We start from the raw sequence: 20,028 nt of genomic DNA on the forward strand, positions 1-20,028 counted from the left end.
TAAGGGATGATGTAGGAATAGAAATAAGCATGGGGATGTCATAGTTGCCTATAGAGACTAATTTGAAGAAGAATCATGTGATCAAGAGTGCAACTCACTGCTATAGAGAATGCAGATGAGGGAGTGAGTTTGTGGTTGGGGTGAAAAATGGTACAGAGTTTCAGATTTTGTAGTCAGAATTTTTCCATTGCAAATGTTAGAGGCCCAGCCAACACAACTGTATGCCCAAATAAGATATGTGGAGGCAGTGGGGTATATTTACTCATGAAAGCCTGAACATAAACTGGTATAATAGAACCCAAGCTAAAACTCATTTCATCCATCTTTGCTTCTCTTCATCTTTCAAACATGTGCTTATTCTGTGATAGGAAGGATAGTTCCTGAAGCCCCAGCCCCACATTCTGTTGTTCAATAACTTCAGCAGAAATAGTCTTTCCATGTGGTTCTCACAGAGGATGCCATAAGACATTGATTGGCCACTGTTGGTTATGAGCATGTTTCAGCAATTTAGTGCATCTGTAGAGGGTTGGTTTATTCAAATGGGCCATGCCAAGGTCACAGACCCATTCCTATGCCAAAGAACAGAAAGAACAATCCCATTCAAACTACCTAAAATGGACTCCCCTTATGACAATGGGGTTCTTGTCCTAGAAAAAAACATGCAGGAAGAAAAGCAAGCTGGCCATACCACTCAATCCAAAACAACATTTTTTTTCCATAAACAATAAAAGGAGATAAAACTACATATGCCCATCATGATTTAATAGTGTGGTTCTTTATGAAAGTTCATAGTTACATCAACCATTTGAACTGCCTCATTCCTAAATAAGGTGACACAAAAATCATTCTCACAACTTTGGTATCTTGCAGAGCCCAATAGATTCCTATTTGTAATGAGCACCTCAAAATCCAATACATTCTTTATAATATTTTTAAACCACTAAACTTGTCTGATGTCTACATGGTGGGAGACATGCTGGTATGGAGCCACACAGACAGGAGCTCAAGTTATTATTTTGGCAATTGTGTTAACCTCACCTTCAAGAGTTTACCCATCAACTCTACCTCCAACATCTTGGATAAAATGGTAAAACTGTGGTGAGGAGAGAAGGTTAAAAGGAGTACCAAAAGAGTTACCTAGCAACCTAATAATAAATTAGGTGATGGAAGAATAAGTTTTATAAAAAATATTCGAACTTTATGTCACATGAATATTTTTTAAATTCATATATAATCCCTACTTTCTGAAATCAGTTACAATAAATTATAATAACTCTTCATAAGAAATAGCCTGTCTTCTTAGGAACATATGCTTTGAAATATTGCAACTTAATAAAAGTAAAGATGATACAATTAATCTGGAATTCTTTCTTTTCTTTCTTTATCTCTTCTTTTTTTTAACTGCTGTAGTTATTATTTTAGTACAGGAAGCATTTTTAGAGAGGCTGGTGAAGCATGTCTTTAGCAGATAAGAGACTTGAGAACTTGCAGATCTACAAAGTTCTTCAGTGTGTTCGGAACAAAGACAAGAAACAGATAGAAAAGCTGACCAAACTTGGATACCCTCAACTGATCAATTTCACAGAACCTGTTGATGGACTCAGTGCTCTGCACTTAGCCTCAGTTTCCAATGACATTGATATGGTCAGCTTTCTCCTTGAACTTGGGGCTCACCCTGATGTGCAAGACCGAAATGGCTCTACTCCAACAATGAAGGCTGCAGAACTGGGCCATGAACTGTCAATGGAAATACTAGCCAAGGCAAAGGCTGATATGACTATAGTTGATAATGAAGGAAAAGGTAACAGTCCTCACATTCTATCCAGCAGAATAAAGTTCAATTTATAGCTAGACATCAATAAAAGATAGGCCTTTTTGTTTTCCAACTTTAGAGGTGAAATTACTCATGGTTTTAAGTGAAAGTTTAGTTGTTATTCCTGTACCTAAAGATCTTGCATCCTCATAATTTTATCACAGTTTAAGTATATCTTAGAAAATCCCAGTTCTGGCTTTATTGAAAAAGGAAGTTAGTATTAAATTAATCTATGTTTGGTGGGGTTTTTTAAATGAGGAAAATTATCAACATTATCCATACTGTATTACTATAATCATAATTATTCATATATAAATTCTTATGTAAGACAAAAGATGATGGAGATGATTTCTTATTCTTTACATTTTCAAACCTTGGCTAGTACTAGACCTAGGACCCCAAAAGGATTCTGTCACATCTCAATTGTTGTCTGATGTAGAAAAGACTTGTACCCAGAAACTTGAGAGGACCAGGGTGGATTCTGGTATAAACTCCCAACTTTCTAGGGTAAAATTTTTAATGTACTTGGAAATGGAACTCAAGCCCTTAGAAATGGTGTCTCAAGGATTATTCAGGTGAAAGGGCTGTATTTCCACGTCCTATGACCTCCTCTGATTTCATCTCAAAACCATGGTCTGGGGCTTCTTGCCTAAACAACTTCAGGTTTAGTCAAGTCATGAAAATCACCAAGTTACTTCCCACTGGACTTAATGTGAATTGGTAGATTGAATCAGTTTTCAAGGGGGAATTGCTCTAAGTGCAAACCCATTAACATGTCAGCTTTATACCAGAAAAATGAATCCTACTTTATAATGTTAGTGTTTTCTGATAGAAGCAAAATCTATTTTTGTAGCTCTCTCCAGGCTTGCTATTTGAGAGATGACTTGCTTAAAATAAGAAGAGAGAACAAAGGAGAAGAAAAATTAAATTTAAGAGAATCACATAACAAAATTTACTTAAGATCATTTAAAAGTTAAATGTGGTTTAAAATGTTGAATCCTGAAAAAGCAGAAGTCTCTTAAAGCTTTACAGTATATCATTTAAGTGTGTCTCATGGACCATTGAATCACTGGGATATTAAGAGTTTTTCATGTAAAATTGGTTCCACCATTGAATTTATTAGAGAACCAATGAATAAAACAAATTTAGATATGTATCTTTCACACTATTAGACCAAAGATGCTAACATTTTCCATATTTATTTAACCATGAATTAGTTTTTCCAAATGTCATTAAATATATTTTGGACTTTGTGTAATAAATGTTGAGGAACACTCAATATAATGAAAAATTTTTCAATATAATGGAAAAATTTCACTTTCTTAAGTTTGAAGGAAAATGTAAGTCATATACAAATTAAACTGAGAAATTTTATAGCATAAAGATCTAAAATTGTAATTTTTTTAAAAAATCAAGGTAAAATCAGAAGCAAAAAGCCAACTAAATATTCATAACAAATAGTATAGCCATATGGTTAATATATATGCTTGTTTAAATGTTAAACCAGTCAAGGTTCTGGGAAATTCATGTATGAAAAAACAATCAGAAAATCATATGGGAAGAAAATGAAAGCATAAAATAAAACTTGAAACAAATGTGAAATCTCATTTCCCAAGGAATCTTATTAGTTGATTAGGTATAACCCATGGTTTGCCCATGACTCCGGGTTTCATCCTCCATCCTTGAGCCTTGCTCACCTTTGTAGCATCCTTAGCTGGGCCCCCACTTGCCAAACTGCTTTGCTAATTCCATAGTAATCTCTCGACCATTAACATAGTCTTTCTCATTGACTGCTGTGTGACTCACTGTACATTGTTTATAAAGGATAAGCAAACATTTAAATGGCTATTTTGGGGAGGATGTGAGCTATGTTCTAGACCTTAACTACACTTTACCCTTGATATATCTTGTTGATTATTCTTAATCAACTTTTCTTAAGGCACAGGTTCCCTTTCAATCTTCAGATTCAGGTTTTTCAGTTCAAGGAAATTTTATTCTATTCTATATAATTGAAAACAAATTACAGACACATTGAAACTTTTTTGTCTCTGAACTCTTCCATCCTCTCAATTACATTTTTCTTTGTTTTTCCTGTCCCTGCCCATGGTTTTGGCAGCATCTGCACTTTTTTTTTTTACTGCTTCTAATTTGACATTCATTTCTTTCAGTGGTTTTATTTTTCTTTATCATTGCTTCTCTAAGTTCTGCTGGCTCCATTTCACCAGGTTTTCTTCTGTTCATCTTCTATGTTCTTCAGTCCTTCTTTTTTGGTCTTGGTCTATCTTTGCACTTCTATTTTAGAACAAGTTGTATTTAATTTCTTTGCTGACATAGGAAACGGGTCAGTCAATAACTTTCATTGGTATGGTTTTTCTAGTATTCACTTGTTACCTGGGTTTCATTACCAAGTTCCTTACCTTACCTGGCTTTCATTACCACGTTACTTATCTTACCTGGCTTTCATTATCAAGTTCTTTACTTTTTTTGCAGAATCTTTTTCATAGGTCACATGCTATTTTCTTTTTGGTCATTGTGCCTGTTTGAATGAAGCATCTTTTTGGAGAGAGCTCATTGCAAAGTCAATTTAGAATTTGTTGGATGACCAGGACTTCCTTACCAACAACTGCCCCAGGGTATAACAATGCCACTGTTATATATAGTACATTTTCTACATGGATTATGTTGATGTTGTATATGTTATATGTCCTGGGTATGAAGAGTTAGCATTTTCCTCTCTTCCTTGCAATAAAATTGTTTGCCAAAGTGGCAGAGCTGTTTGCCCCATCTAGTTTTTCATTTCACTGCTATTATACTGAAAGCCTGCTCCTTGCAAACCTGTGCAGAGGGAACCCAGCCATTCACCACACATCTCTGCAAATTCTAACAAGAAACACTTAGGTATGAACTGAAAGATGCCAAATCTTGACAAAGGCTCACATATGAGTTCTCCAATTTATCCTGAAATCAGATCCTATAACATTTAGTTAATTACTATTTTCAAAATTGATCACAGATCAGGTTTCTCAGTTTTTATTTTCCTGTTTCGGTATTTTTAGTTGGTTTCAGAAGGAAAACCAAGGCAGACATGCCTGTGCTCTACCATCTTTAGTTAAATATGGATTTTCAAATGATCCTTTTTTTCTTTCCTATCATATTCAAATATGTGTAGGCTGTTAACTAAATACTCTTTGGGGATTCTATTTTTCTGCAGGTGTTTTGTTTTACTGCATTTTACCTACGAAGCGGCATTATCGTTGTGCTCTGATTGCCCTCGAACATGGTGCAGATGTCAACAATATTAACTATGAAGGAAAACCAGTATTCCTTAGAGCTTGTGAAGAAGCACATGATATTAAAGACATGTGCCTGACATTTTTGGAAAAAGGAGCCAATCCCAATTCTATCAACTCAGTATGACTATCCCTGTGATTATAAATATTTCTTTATTCTATTACAGTGTCATATTCGTATAAATTTTGCATTTAGATATGGTAAAATTATCCTGTCAGCTTAGAGATTTTTTTGTTTCTACTCAAATGCTTGAAAATGTTATACTTTCATGATATTGTTGTAATTCCACAGTATACTTCCTAATTATGTTTTGAAAATTGGTACTTATTTGCATAATGTCAAAATATCATTGTAGGAAATAGTAGAAGAGATATCACTGATGCCTAATCAAAATTTATCCCTTTTTGGAAATAAAATATATATTTCTGCTATTTCTCATGTACATTTGTTTTTACACTTGAATTGTCTAATTTTATTGAGTTTTCTTTTAATGGTCACTTCCAGAATCACACAACACAAAATATATTTTCTTCTTACTAGAAAACACGGATGACCTAATTTTAGCCTATATGACACCACTTTATCCCCCCCACCATTTTTACTTTGTTTTCTCTTCAAGAAGGACATCTTCTTAGCAAGGTGTTGTCACAAGGTGTGAGCCTAACTCTGAGGTTAAAGTTCTGTGTTTTGGACATTGATCCATTGTATGTACTTCCTTAATGTTTTGTTTTCTTTATATGAAGATGTAGAGAATAAAAATTTATCAAGGGTAAAGCTAATGTCATAATGGAGTCAACCCATATTTATACCAAATTCATTATTGAACAGGACGTAATGGGTGTAAACAACATTTAAACAACACTGGATCTGTTTCATACTCAGTCCACAGGTCGCACCGCTTTAATGGAATCATCAAGAGAAGGGGTGCTGGAACTAGTTCGGGGAATGCTGGAAAGAGGAGCCGAAGTGAATGTATTTGACAATGACAGACATGATGCTGCTCATTTTGCTGCCAAAGGAGGCTTTTTTGATGTAATAATCCACTCTTGGCTTTAAAATTGGTTGCTATAATTTTCTTTTTCTCAAATTATTTCATGTATCATATAGGTTATACTCAGGGAGTATTTTTTTTTTCAGTTACCTGTGTTGTTTTCACATCTTGATTTCCCTAAACATAAAAATTTAAACTTTAACAACATATTGTAGCTCTTTATTCAGGTTTGTCTACTTTCTGATTTATTCACTGAATATTACCAATAAAATTTTGTCTGTGTATTTGACAATCAAAATTTCTGCCACTGGGACTACCCTATTTTGTGCCTCCCTTATGTTTTAGAATCTTCAAAGTATGGTTTGATCTACTATTTTGTGGGGAAAATAATGCTGTCATTCCCTTGTCTCCCTACTGTATATGCACATCTAATGATATGCCTGATTTTTTAAACTCAGAATACTCTGACATTTTGGCAAAGGATGTGTCATGGATACAGTGACCTTGCAGAAACAAAATGATAACCAAGGCTCTACCCTACTTTTTTAAATTCCGAATTTCACTTAAAATGTCTTTAATGAATTTTCTTTGAGTTTTGCACAGTTACTTTTACTTTTTATGAGGTTTTCTTAAGTTGCTTACAATTACCGAATGATAATGCCCTAGCTGAGTATAGATTTTTCTATATCCTGAATCACTGCTGTTTGATAAAATTTTTGACAATGACAGATATGCACTATATCTGATCTATATAATATAGTAACCCCCTGTGGCTTTTTAGCATTTTAAATGTGGCCAAGAAAGTGTGGCTAGAAATGAAACTTTTAATTTTTAAAACATTTAATTCATTTCCATTTGAATTTTCAATAGCCACATGTAACTAATAGATAGTATAGTGGGTAGTGCTGGCCCAGGTGCCAGTCTTCCTTCAGCAAATGTGTGTTCCTATTCTTCACAATCTCCACTGTTTATTTTGCAGATATTGAAGCTTCTTTTTGCCTACAATGGAAATATGGGGTTGATTGCAATGAATGGGAACACACCACTTCACTACGCTGCCATGGGTGGTTTTGCAGATTGCTGTAAATATATCGCTCAACGAGGTAAAATTGTCTAGCAATTTTGTGTTTAAATTATTTGGTTTACACATTTCACTTGTTAGTTGCTTATCTTTTTCAATAGTCAGCCTCAGCACCTTACTCATGTAGAAATAAAATTGAAATTGTGTTTTTATATAAGATATTCTATTGAACCATGGTGGGTTGCCTTAAAAGTACAAAATCCATTTTCCCCAAAGTTTTATGTTACTGTTAAAAACCTAAAGGGGATTTTTCATGAGTTAACTAAATATTAAAATGTTTATAATTGATTAAACTCCTCACTTTAGAAGTGCCAACATCAATTTAAAGAAGAAACATTGAAAATAATTTCTTTTAGTCTGAATTTTTAGTTTAAAAATAGTCTGATATGTCCATGTAAAGTTAACCTCTTTGAATGTTTCTGAGAAAATATTGGGAAGTACATAAAATAAAAGGAAAAATTTTTGGAACATGTGAAATGTAATCAGTATTTTTTATTTTCCTGTAGCTTTTAAGCAACTATAAATTTAGAAATATAAGCTGTATTATGTATAGTACAGCATAATGAGCTCCATAAAGTAAAAAAATTAGCAAGTTGAGTTTCAAGATTAGATATATTTATTGTTATTTACCTTTTCATTGAATGTACATCAAAAGTTTAATTCTTTAATAGAGATAGAATTGCATTTTGCTGGATTTTATGTTTTTTTCCAATTTATGAGAAATAGGCAAAAATGTAAATATAGTCCAACAACTTTCTTTTTTTTTAATTTTATTATTTTTTTTATTGGTTGTTCACAACATTACAAAGCTCTTGACATATCATATTTCATACATTAGATTGAAGTAGGTTATGAACTCCCAATTTTACCCCAAATGCAGATTGCAGAATCACGTCAGTCAGTTACACATCCACAATTTTACATAATGCCCTATTAGTAATTGTTGTATTCTGCTACCTTTCCTATCCCCTACTATCCCCCCTCCCCTCCCCTCCCATCTTCTCTCTCTACCCCATCTACTGTAATTCATTTCTCTCCTTGTTTATTTTCCCATTCCCCTCACATCCTCTTATATGTAATTTTGTATAGCAATGAGGGTCTCCCTTCATTTCCATTCAATTTCCCTCTTCTCTCCCTTTCCCTCCCATCTCATGTCTCTGTTTAATGTTAATCATTTCTTCCTGCTCTTCCTCCCTGCTCTGTTCATAGTTGCTCTCATTATATCAAAGAAGACATTTGGTATTTGTTTTTTAGGGATTGGCTAGCTTCACTAAGCATAATCTGCTCTAGTGCCATCCATTTCCCTGCAAATTCTATGATTTTGTCATTTTTTATTGCTGCATAGTACTCCATTGTGTATAGATGCCACATTTTTTTATCCATTCATCTATTGAAGGGCATCTGGGTTGGTTCCACACTCTAGCTATTGTGAATTGTGCTGCTATGAACATCGATGTGGCAGTATCCCTGTAGCATGCTCTTTTAAGGTCTTCAGGGAATAGTCCGAGAAGGGCAATAGCAGGGTCAAATGGTGGTTCCATTCCCAGCTTTCCCAGGAATCTCCAAACTGCTTTCCAAATTGGCCGCACCAATTTGCAGTCCCACCAGCAATGTACAAGAGTACCCTTTTCTCCACATCCTCGCCAGCACTTGTTGTTGTTTGACTTCATAGTGGCTGCCAATCTTACTGGAGTGAGATGGTATCTTAGGGTGGTTTTGATTTGCATTTCTCTGACTGCTAGCGATGGTGAGCATTTTTTCATGTACTTGTTGATTGATTGTATATCCTCCTCTGAGAAGTGTCTGTTCAGGTCCTTGGCCCATTTGTTGATTGGGTTATTTGTTATCTTATTGTCTAATTTTTTGAGTTCTTTATATACTCTGGATATTAGGGCTCTATCTGAAGTGTGAGGAGTAAAAATTTGTTCCCAGGATGTAGGCTCCCTATTTACCTCTCTTATTGTTCCTCTTGCTGAGAAAAAACTTTTTAGTTTAAGTAAGTCCCATTTGTTGATTCTTGTTATTAACTCTTGTGCTATGGGTGTCCTATTAAGGAATTTGGAGCCCGACCCCACAATATGTAGATCGGAGCCAACTTTTTCTTCTATCAGACGCAGAGTCTCTTATTTGATATCAAACTCCTTGATCCATTTTGAGTTAAGTTTTGTGCATGGCGAGAGAAAGGGATTCAGTTTCATTTTGTTGCATATGGATTTCCAGTTTTCCCAGCACCATTTGTTGAAGATGCTATCCTTCCTCCATTGCATGCTTTTAGCCCCTTTATCAAATATAAGATAGTTGTAACTTTGTGGATTAGTCTCTGTGTCCTCTATTCTGTACCATTGGTCCACCTGCCTGTTTTGGTACCAGTACCATGCTGTTTTTGTCACTATTGCTCTGTAATATAGTTTGAAATCTGGTATCGCTATACTGCCTGATTCACACTTCCTGCTTAGAATTGCTTTTGCTATTCTGGGTCTTTTATTTTTCCATATGAATTTCATGATTGCTTTATCTATTTCTACAAGAAATGCCGTTGGGATTTTGATTGACATTGCATTAAACCTATAGAGAACTTTTGGTAATATCGCCATTTTGATAATGTTAGTTCTGCCTATCCATGAACAGGGTATATTTTTCCATCTTCTAAGATCTCTAATAAGCAGAAAAAGTATTTCCACTAGGACCTAAATATTCTACAGTTTAAACATTAATACAAGTTAAACTAACATGCCCACATAACTAATAGTGTATAATTGATCCATTTTTAATTTTTATAAGTTCATATTCCCTTCTTCAAATAGTAATTCTTTTTAAAAATAAGGAAAAAAGCTAAATCAAATGTAATTTTTATCCTCTCAAACTATTTTACTGGTCTTAGCTTCAAATCAGTCACTATCAATCAGCAGTTTATTCTGACATCTCATTTTTTAACACTGTGTATTTCTAAAGATAATTGTCTTACTGAGTTGAGGCACACTTCTTAAACTTTCACTTGTGGCCTTATTTCTTACTGGGACAAATATCACCACACATGAGCTCTGTTATTTTCATGTACCTAGGCTAAAGTTTCAGAAAGCACATCAAGAGCAAAGGGTAGTGCTTGGATCATGGGAAAAAGTTTTGCCACTGATTCAGAAAATATCTGTCTTTCTGGAGGGATCCTAAAGCTGTATTTCTAAAGTAAATATCTGAAAACAGAGTTCTGTAGAGTGTTTGAAAATACAAACATGTCACTAGATTCTATACTGGTGACCCAGTTCCATAGCAGAAGTGACATTTCCATCTTTAGAATCCTATCTAAGACAATCAGAACAGCGAGAAACCATTAGCAATGAAATGCTCATTTCTGAGTAATTGAGCATTTATTTAGTACTAAAATGTAAAGCACTCATAAATCACTGGATTCTTTTCTCACATTAAAATGTCTTCCTTGATACATTGGAGCCTTTTATCCATATTAAGGTTCCTAATAGAAGGACACTGGCAAAATAGGGCAAGCTAACGCTGGTCTGAAACTCTTTGACCCTTCTTGTTGAGGTGGCTTGAGAAATATAGGAAAAGCAACAACCAAAAAAAAAAAAAAAAAAGCCCAGAGTCCCTGAATGAGCAAAATAGCTTAGGAAAAGGAGTAGACTTGCATTACTATGGAATTATTATGCTATGGACTTCTACTATTGAGACCACATTCTCAGGACCTCTTTCTCAATAAATCACTGTTCTTACAACTGTCCAATATAGCCAGGCATGATGCCACACATCTGTAATCCTAGTGACAAGTGAGACTAAGGCAGGAGGATTGTAAGTTTGAAGCCAGCCTCAGCACCTTAGCAAGACCCTGTCTCAAAAATAAAAAGGGCTGGGGAAGTAGCTCAGTGGTAGAGAGGTCCTGGGTTCAATCCCCAGTATTGAAACACACACACACACACACACATACAGATAAGTAAGCAACAACAAAAATACAACTGTCAAATACAGAAATTTTAGAATCTTTATTGACCAAATAACCTTTCTGAGTTTTTCTATCACTAGTAAAATCATTAGCCTTATAAATATGTAATGTTTCACAATACAAAAGTATTAATCTTGAAAAATATTGCCAAGCTTTTATTTTTTATTTTTTATTGAGCAACCCCCTTTTTTATTATCTTTGGGTTTCCAGATGCCTTTTTTCTTCTCTCAAACACACAAAAGTAAATATCATGAACCCTACAGTACCCTTCTATGTAAGCATCTTTTTGACAAGGAATTAAAACCACAAAGTATTGGAGGGTCTTGTTTGCATGCAGCTACTTGTCATTTTGATTGGTATCTGATTGGATGACAGACAATCCTTTCTGATTATGTGATATTGGCAAAACAGCAGCTTAGCCGCCTTCTAGATTGGAAACACTGGAAAGAGCATCTTTGTGGTCTGACTTATTTATACACATGAAGAAATTTCAATGTCTCAAGACACATTAGAGAGAACACCACCTCCTTGGTGTGCTGTTAAATAGATTCCCTAATGCACTCAGAAAAGTTTCTTCCTTGGGGGAAATATCTGCAAATAATGTTGGTCTCATAATTTTAAGTAAGGAACCAAAATGGAAAGAGCATTTTGATGTCTAAGTTGCACACAAATATAAATTTGGAATTCTCAGATTTGATTAACAAATTAGTTTTCCTCTGTAAAGGCTGTGTATGACCTCAAGACAAAAAAGTGAACTAGTATAAATTACCTTAATTTAATGAAGAATACAAGTCAAATATTAAGATTGTGTGAGTGGTTTCTTTTTGAAGTCAATCAAAAAGAAACAAGTGTCTTTCAACATTGCAAGCCGAATCTAGACACTTCTCTCCAAATTCCAATGTACTCTTGCTCTTTTCCCATTGATATAAAATCTCCTCAGCAAGCATCCCATTTAATATTTATTTTGACTATATTTTTTCTAACATTTCTATCTTTAGAGATAAAATCTCTCCTTTGTAAGCAGATATAAAATTGCAAACTCATCTCTGTCAGAATTCATAAAAGTGAAAGCCACAGGGAAAAAATATGGCTTAATTTCATAATTACAATAGCTAGCTGCCCTTTTCTCTGTGTATATATAATTTTAGGATGAACTTTTGACTAATAACCCCAAATTGAGAAAACAGTTGGATGATCATCAGTTGTAGGACCATGCAGATGCCTTGGCACCCATACCTAATTATGATGTTTTGTGTTTTAGGATGTGAACTGAAATGGAAGAATTTAGATCACAAAACTCCAAGGGCTGTGGCCAAAGAAGGAGGCTTCAAAGCAGCAAGCAAAGAAATACGACGAGCTGAGCGAATTGCTAAAAAACTGGAAAAACCTGGAGTCAAAAACCCCAATCCAGTGTGGGCCCTCAGATTACATGATTGGTCCATAGAACACGAGGCCCTCCTTCGGGAAGGCTTTTCCTTTTTAGACAGAGGAAACGGGACAGTGTCCAAGGAAGACTTTGTGCTGATCCTGGAGGATAAGCAAGAGTATGCAACCTCTGAACAGCTGGCCATCATAGCTCAACTTCATGAAAAGACCCGGGATGGTGGAGTCAACATAAATGATTTCTTTAAAGGAACCAGATACTTAAGCAAGTCTTTTGTCTTGGGATCTTATGGGCCTAAGAAAAAGAAAAGAGGAATGGGCAAAAAGGGTCGGAAAGGCAAATTCGTTTTACCCCTCCCAATCTGTGTCATTCCTGAGAGTGTATTTCCATTCAGGCCAGATGGTGGGCCTCCATATTACATGATTGAAACCTACCAGAATGTAACTGATTGCAGCCGGTTTAATCAAGATCACCCACCCGAACATCCCATTCAGGATGATTCTTCTTGGTACGTTGATGATCCAGGGAAAGTATTTTCAAATATTAATTTTGTCACCAAGGCCGGGGACCTGGCATCTCTGAAAAAGGCTTTTGAAGCAGGAATACCTGTGGATATGAAGGATAATTATTACAAAACACCACTAATGACAGCGTGTGCCAGTGGAAACATAGATGTTGTCAAGTTTCTTCTTGAAAAAGGGTATGTGTTGTTGAGTGAGATTTAAGTTTTTATGAGTGTTCACATTTCAAAGAAGTAAAAGAAGGTCATAAGAAACATTCAGCTCAGAATTTTAATAGTATGGGAATGTGTTTCAATAACTAAATAGGTCCCATATGAGGATTCAGGCTAATGACAACTTAGAATTCTGTGTGTAAAAGACAGTTTGCCAGTGAAAGTTGTACAGAAAGTAAAAGCCAACTAAATGTTCACTCTGGGATTAGAAGAGACTTCTAATTATCACTGTTTTCACCTGGACGGTGTAGAGTTAAAGCCTCTTGCTTTGTGGGGATCCCAACAGAGTCAAACTGGGGGATGATGGATAGAATAACTAAGAACATATTTCCATCCCTCTATAACCCACCATCCTCCTTTATAGGGGGCAGTCTTTCCCTTGATTCACTTATAAATATCTTTAAAATATCAAAACATGATGTTTTTATTTAACTTTTAATACTAAAACAGTTGTTTTGGTTGAATTCCTACGTCTACCATAGTTGAATAACCTGCCTTAAGTTTCTTAATATTTCTGTGCCTCAGTTTTCTCATTTATGTAATGGGGCTCTAATGGGCCTCATCTCAGAATTTGTAAACGATTAAAGGCGTTAACTTACATAGAGCACTTAATGATGCAGTAACTGCACACTTGAAAAATGTATCGATGTTGTTACTATTGAAACATTTAATGTCAAAGACTCAAGTTTATATTCTCAAAAGAAATGTGAAATCATTAAGGAGAACTTGAACTTTTGGATAGTGAAATCCTAACAAGCTCCAAAATTTTAAATAATATATTGTAATGCTTTAAATTACATTTTATCTTTTACATCAATTTTTATCTTCACTGGATCCAGTTTTGTAATTTTCCTGGATTTTAACCTTTGTAAACATTGTAAGTACCTTTCAAGCTAAACAAAATGTGTATGTCCACAGTGTTAAGACTGTCAAAGTAATGCAGAACAAAGAGATTACCAAAAAATTATGGCACAAGTTTGGCAAATTAACAACTGATAAAACTGTCCAAAATTGTACTTGCCTTTTTAGGTCCCAGTACTTAGAGCAACCACAATTTTTAATTTGTGCATCTATCTTTTTTTTTTTTAAGAGAGATAGGAGAGAGAGAGAGAGAGAGAGAGAGAGAGAGAGAGAGAGAGAGAGAGAGAGAGAGAATTTTTAATATTTATTTTTCAGTTTTCAGCTGACACAACATCTTTATTTTATGTGGTGCTGAAGATCGAACCCAGCGCCCCGCGCATGCCAGGCGTGCGAGTTACCGCTTGAGCCACATGCCCAGCCCACATCTATCTTATTTTACAGGGCAAACGTTAATGCAACAGATAATTTTCTATGGACTCCACTTCATTTTGCATGCCATGCAGGGCAGCAAGACATTGCTGAGCTGCTTGTTAAGTCTGGAGCTACCCTAGATGCACTTTCAATCAACAACTCAACTCCCTTAAGTCGAGCCATTGAAAGCTGCAGACTGGATACTGTAAAATACCTACTTGATATTGGTGCTAAATTCCAGCTGGAAAATAGAAAAGGTATGTGTTTGTATTATTGATGGTTGGGGGTTAGTGAAGGAGAATTTATGTTAGATTCCACACCCCTCCAATTCTATTCTGATAGAACCATGTTTTCCCCTGGGTTACTGGTGCAAACATGAGCCTTAGTTAAATGTTATGAAAGTTCTTCTTAAGTACTTCTCAAAGCATTGATATTTAAGGGCCAGTTCTTTATGTTTGCAATCTGTTAGGGACTTTTATAAAATACAATAAAAATGATTTAGTAGAAATGGAAGCCCAAGCTTTTCAATCATTAGATTTAAAGAACAAAAAAAAATTTTGAAAAAGACTATCTATTAAATAGTTCTATAATTTCTTAACACTTAATTTTTGTGGTTATTACATTGTGGATCAGGAACCACTGATTTGTGGACCCGAACTAGTTTGCAGGTCACAATCTGAGTTATCAATGCTATGTTCAATTCCCAACGATTGGCATGCTAGAGACTCTAGAGACTTTGGATTCCTCTAATAGCTGTACAAAGTCATTCCTAAATTGAGGCTTCCTTGTCTCTAGGAAATAAACAGATGGCCTACCCTATGTCATAAACACCACACAGGAACAATTGAAACATCACTTGAATAAATACTTAAGCTCCTTATGTGGTAGTGTTATTTTCTAATATTGGAACCCATTGCTTCTTTTTGCTCTGAGACTTTGCTCATATCTCTGGCTTCTTTGGGCTGTCCCTGAGTCAGATAGAATTGCACCAGGAGTACCTGATGATATGACAGGTAACATAATACCCAATCACCTGCCTGAGCACTTGTGAGCAAGCACCAGCTTCCCCAGGCCTTTTGGAATTTACCTTCTTACAACATGGAAAAAGGAAGATAAGTTAAATTTATTACACAAAAGGAAATGTTTGCAGTGTGGGGAGAAAACCATCAGTTGGATATTCAAAATATAATCTAATATTTCCAATCCACTTTTTAAGAAATTTAGTTAAAAGAAAAAAATCAATTTTTGTCAGTAAATGGTGCTTTAAAACCATGGAGTTTTATCACAGGTCCACTTTTGAAGGATATCCAATCTGATTTATGAATTTACATGGTTAGTTTTAGTAATCACCCTGACTGTGCATGCTTAAAGCTGTGATGCTGAGGTTTTTTTTGTTTCCACCCCCCCACACATGGTTTGTCATTAAATCCACTTATTAAAACTCTAAATTTATGTTTGTTTTAAACAGGGCATAGTGCCATGGATGTTGCAAAGGCATATGCCGATTATAGAATAATTGATTTGATTAAAGAAAAGATAGATAACTTGCCTAAAACAGCAGAAAATCAAAAAATGAAAAGCAAGACACCTCCTAAATTGAAAACTGAAGGCCCTGAGATTAAGAAAGAGGAGGTAAGAAAAGAGCTCAATTACCCATTAGTAACTGGAACTCATTAAAAACTTTTTGGGGGTTTGGGTGAGCAGCAGCATTATTTATGTGCTATTATACAACTGGGCAAAGTCATACACAGTGCAAACTTTCAGCACTGTTATACAGTACTTTTAAAGAAATATCCAGCAAGAAGTTTCCAGTTACTGAAGACACTAAAAAGTGTTCATTGAAAACAGAATCTGCACAAAACCAAATATACTTAGGATGTTGTAAAACAACAGTCTAGGAGATATGTATACATTTGGTCTTGCATTGTACAGATTTGATGTCATGACCCAAGCAGGGAAGGGGGAGGGTTTTGAAACCTTATGAAAAATAATGTAAAGCATGGTTTTCCTTCCTTTTGATCTCATACTCTTTCATTGCCTACCTTCTTCCCTGTCCCCACCCAGGAACTTTAATGAATTCCACTGAACTCTGGGATATGGAGCCCACTTGTAACTTGGATATTCAGCAAAGTGACTCTAGCAGGTTTAGAATGTGCCAGATTGACTGTACCTGGTAATGTGGAGTGGTTTAAGAAACCCTAAACTGCCAGCACAAGGTTGAGGTTGCTGCCTATGGGTTACCGAGGCATCAAAAGTTTGCCATTATCAGGGAATGTGCACATTCTTGGTTGGAAGCATCTTTTTTAAGAATTCTTGCAATTCTTCAAAGAAAATAATTCTTAATTCTAAAATCTTAAAAGAAAAATTCTTGCAAGATAGAGGACTAGGGAAGAAGGAAGGAAACACGCTCACTCATGCCATCAAATTGAATAGGGTTGGGGAAATGAGGATTGTAGGAAGTGGAAAGAGATTGTAGGCAAACATTAGAAAGTACCACTGTGGAGAATGGGAAAATATTAAGAGGTGAAGAAATTTCAGTCAGTTGGGGCTTCTGCTATCCAGGCATTTTCATTTTAGAAGGACTTCATCCTTCTCCTTAATGAATAGTAGCCACAGGTTAAAGGTAGATATTTTGAAGACTTTTCTTATCTGTCCCTGATAACTATAAAATGAGTAGAGTTAAACAAAGCAAACTAATATAAAAATATTCTATTTTATCTCAAATTGTATCTTATTTAGTAGTATTTTAAAGGTTTTTTTTTCCTGGTTTCAGAGTAATATATAGAAAAACAAAGAATAATATTAGAAAGTAAATACCAGATTTGAAATTTATAGTTTTAAAATCTTGTTTCCAGGAACCACTTTCATCCATTTATGGTATGCCCGTCATATCGGAGGAAAAGAAAATACAAAGGGATAATGTGGTTTATCTCAATTCATTGATTACCAGGGGCTATACCAAGAAAGTGGATATCACATATGTTCCACAAAGGGTAAGTACTTTGGAATTGTGGAGCTCATGATTTTATTTTTCAAATGTTTTCTATGCAGACCATCTAAACAAATGTCCAAAATTTATCTTTCATGGTTACTATTTGAATGTGTTCTTTTGCCAGGTCCTCCTGCTTTCAATTCAAGATATCCATCTGTTGGATTCTAATATCTGTTTCCCCTTGTTAGCATTTCTATATTAACATTTAAATTTTCCTTAAAAGATTAAAGTCTTCTTTGGTCAATGATATTCCCTACAGTCATTTAGTGACAAAGTTCTATTGATACTTCACCTTGGTACTTCTCAAACCCAGCCTTTCTTTATATTCACTACCAGCATCTCACCTGGGAGTTTCTTACTAATTAAGACTAGATATATTCAATAGTCTCTTAAAACATCTACAGTTGTGGATAAATCTATACGTGGAATTTTGGAGGAGAAGTTGTCTTCCCAACGCACATCAAACCCTACTGAATAAGCAATGCCTCCTGTATGAAAATAGTTTTGACTTCCACGTCAGACATAAAGGTAGTAAACCCAGATGATCTTCCAGTTCCTTTTGCTTTCCTGTTTTGACACGATAAAAATGAACAACAGATGGCCTGAGGATAACTAAGAATAACTGAAGATGAATTAATTCAAGAACCTTTCTGAGCTCAGGTCCCATATAGTCATCTCCAGAAGTAGTGAGTTTCATCTAACCAATGTATATAAGAGTGGATACAATGTTAAAAATACATTTAGAAGTTAATTTGATAATTTCAACTTATCAAAAATCTTCCTAGAATGGAACCACTATTTGACCTGGTTATCCCACTCTTCAGTTTATACCCAAAGGACTTAGCAGCAGCATACTACAGTGATAGAGACACATCAATGTTTATAGCATCTCAGTTCACTATAGCTAAACTATGGAACCTACCTGGGGGTATCTTTCAACAGATGAATGGATAAAGAAAATGTGGTATATATACACAATGGAATATTACTCATCCTTAAAGAAGAATGGAGTTAGAGAATATAATATTAAGCAAAATAAGCCAATCCCAAAGAATCAAAGGCCAAATGTTTTCTCTGATGTGTGGATACTAATTCATAAAGGGGGTAGACTAGGGAAGAATAGAGGTACTTTGGATTAGACAAATGGGAATGAAGGGGAGGGGCATAGGGGTGAGAAAGAGAGTGGAATGAATTGGACATTATTACCCTATGTGCATATATGATTATATATAACCAGTGTAACTCTACATCATGTAAAACCAGAAGAATGAGAAATTGTACTCCATTTATGTATGATGTCTCAAAATGCATTCTCCTGTCACGTGTAACTAATTAAAACAAATTTAAAAAAGCTGCTTAGGTCAGGGATATAATTTAGTGGTGGAGCTCTTTCCTGGCATATACTTAATTAAAACTATGTAATGAATATTGTCTGGATATGAGCATATTCGCTAGCCATCATGCTCAATAGCTGCTTTGGGTCTGGGGGTTTATTTCAGATTTGGAGTCCTGAAGCCACAACAGCCGAGCTGATCAGGAAAAGGGAGCTGCGGCGGGAGAGGTTTACTTATGAGGTGGACTTTGAGGATTTCATGATGCCTTTTCAGAAGAATATCACTGAAAAAGCCCAAGCGTTGGAAGCTGCTCTCAAGATCTGAATCACAGCAGTTTCTTCATAGGGTAAATTCTCTGAGGTACAGGGATGGAACTTTGGAGAAAGTCAATGCTTCTATCAAAGTCAAAATCCCCCAATTAAGCATTCATTACCAAATATTTGTTTTTTTTATTTAACATCCATAAATGTTCTGAGATATATAGTGAAGATGTGCTTTATTTTGCAATGAATGGCATGTTACTGTGGATAAATCTCCCAATCACCAAAATGTAGTAGAATATCTGGCCTTTGGGTATAAACATTGCTGTCAAAAAAAATCTGCCTGATGTATGCTGTAATGTTTAGTAAAGATAAAATTCTAGTAGAAATTGATTAAAAGTTTAATATAAGGAAGATGTAGTATGCAGTTGTTTAAGGAAGGAGTTTGTTTCTCACATACCATTATAATTCACGTGACTTAGATACCTTGGGCCAAATAAATTTTGGACACTCACTTCCCTTCCTACTGTGGGACTGTAAGTCCCTCAGGCCTGACTTCCAAATGCCAGAGGGCTACCTCTAGCACTTAAACTTGAACAGCAGAGCAGAAGTGCTTGAGAAATCACAATACCCTGGAAGCAACTCTCAGTCAATGAATGAATACATTCAGATCCCCCAGCTCTCTGGTAAGATTTTTCTGAAATGTACATTCTCATAAGGCCAAGTCTCCCACAGTGGTGACTGGTGTGATAACTCACCCTTTCATTATCACTTTCCTTTCCCTGTTCTACTCTTCTCCTCCTTTGCTAATTTTTATTGAAATTACCTCCAAACACACCTAATCCTTGTCTCCTTTTGCTTCTGGAAGGGCCTAAACTAAGACAACATCTATGGTATTCTGAGGCTCATAGCAAAAGTATTGAAA

The 20,028-nt window shown here is 35.3% G+C and overlaps 1 protein-coding gene across 1 annotated transcript; it reads left to right on the plus strand.

The window, feature by feature from the left end:
* Positions 1 to 1,455: 1,455 nt before the first annotated feature.
* ANKEF1 (ankyrin repeat and EF-hand domain containing 1) lies at positions 1,456 to 19,167 on the plus strand (the record flags this gene model as incomplete). The annotated part of the gene is made up of 9 exons (XM_081288832.1): positions 1,456 to 1,801; positions 5,025 to 5,224; positions 5,987 to 6,136; positions 7,075 to 7,198; positions 12,390 to 13,212; positions 14,548 to 14,774; positions 15,986 to 16,149; positions 17,373 to 17,510; positions 19,009 to 19,167. The coding sequence occupies 9 exons, from the start codon at positions 1,456 to 1,458 to the stop codon at positions 19,165 to 19,167; spliced, it is 2,331 nt and encodes a 776-aa protein (XP_081144958.1).
* Positions 19,168 to 20,028: the final 861 nt, after the last annotated feature.

The sequence above is a fragment of the Spermophilus citellus genome, assembly GCF_964194105.1.
Source record: "Spermophilus citellus genome assembly, chromosome: 4".
Taxonomy (NCBI): Eukaryota; Metazoa; Chordata; class Mammalia; order Rodentia; family Sciuridae; genus Spermophilus; species Spermophilus citellus.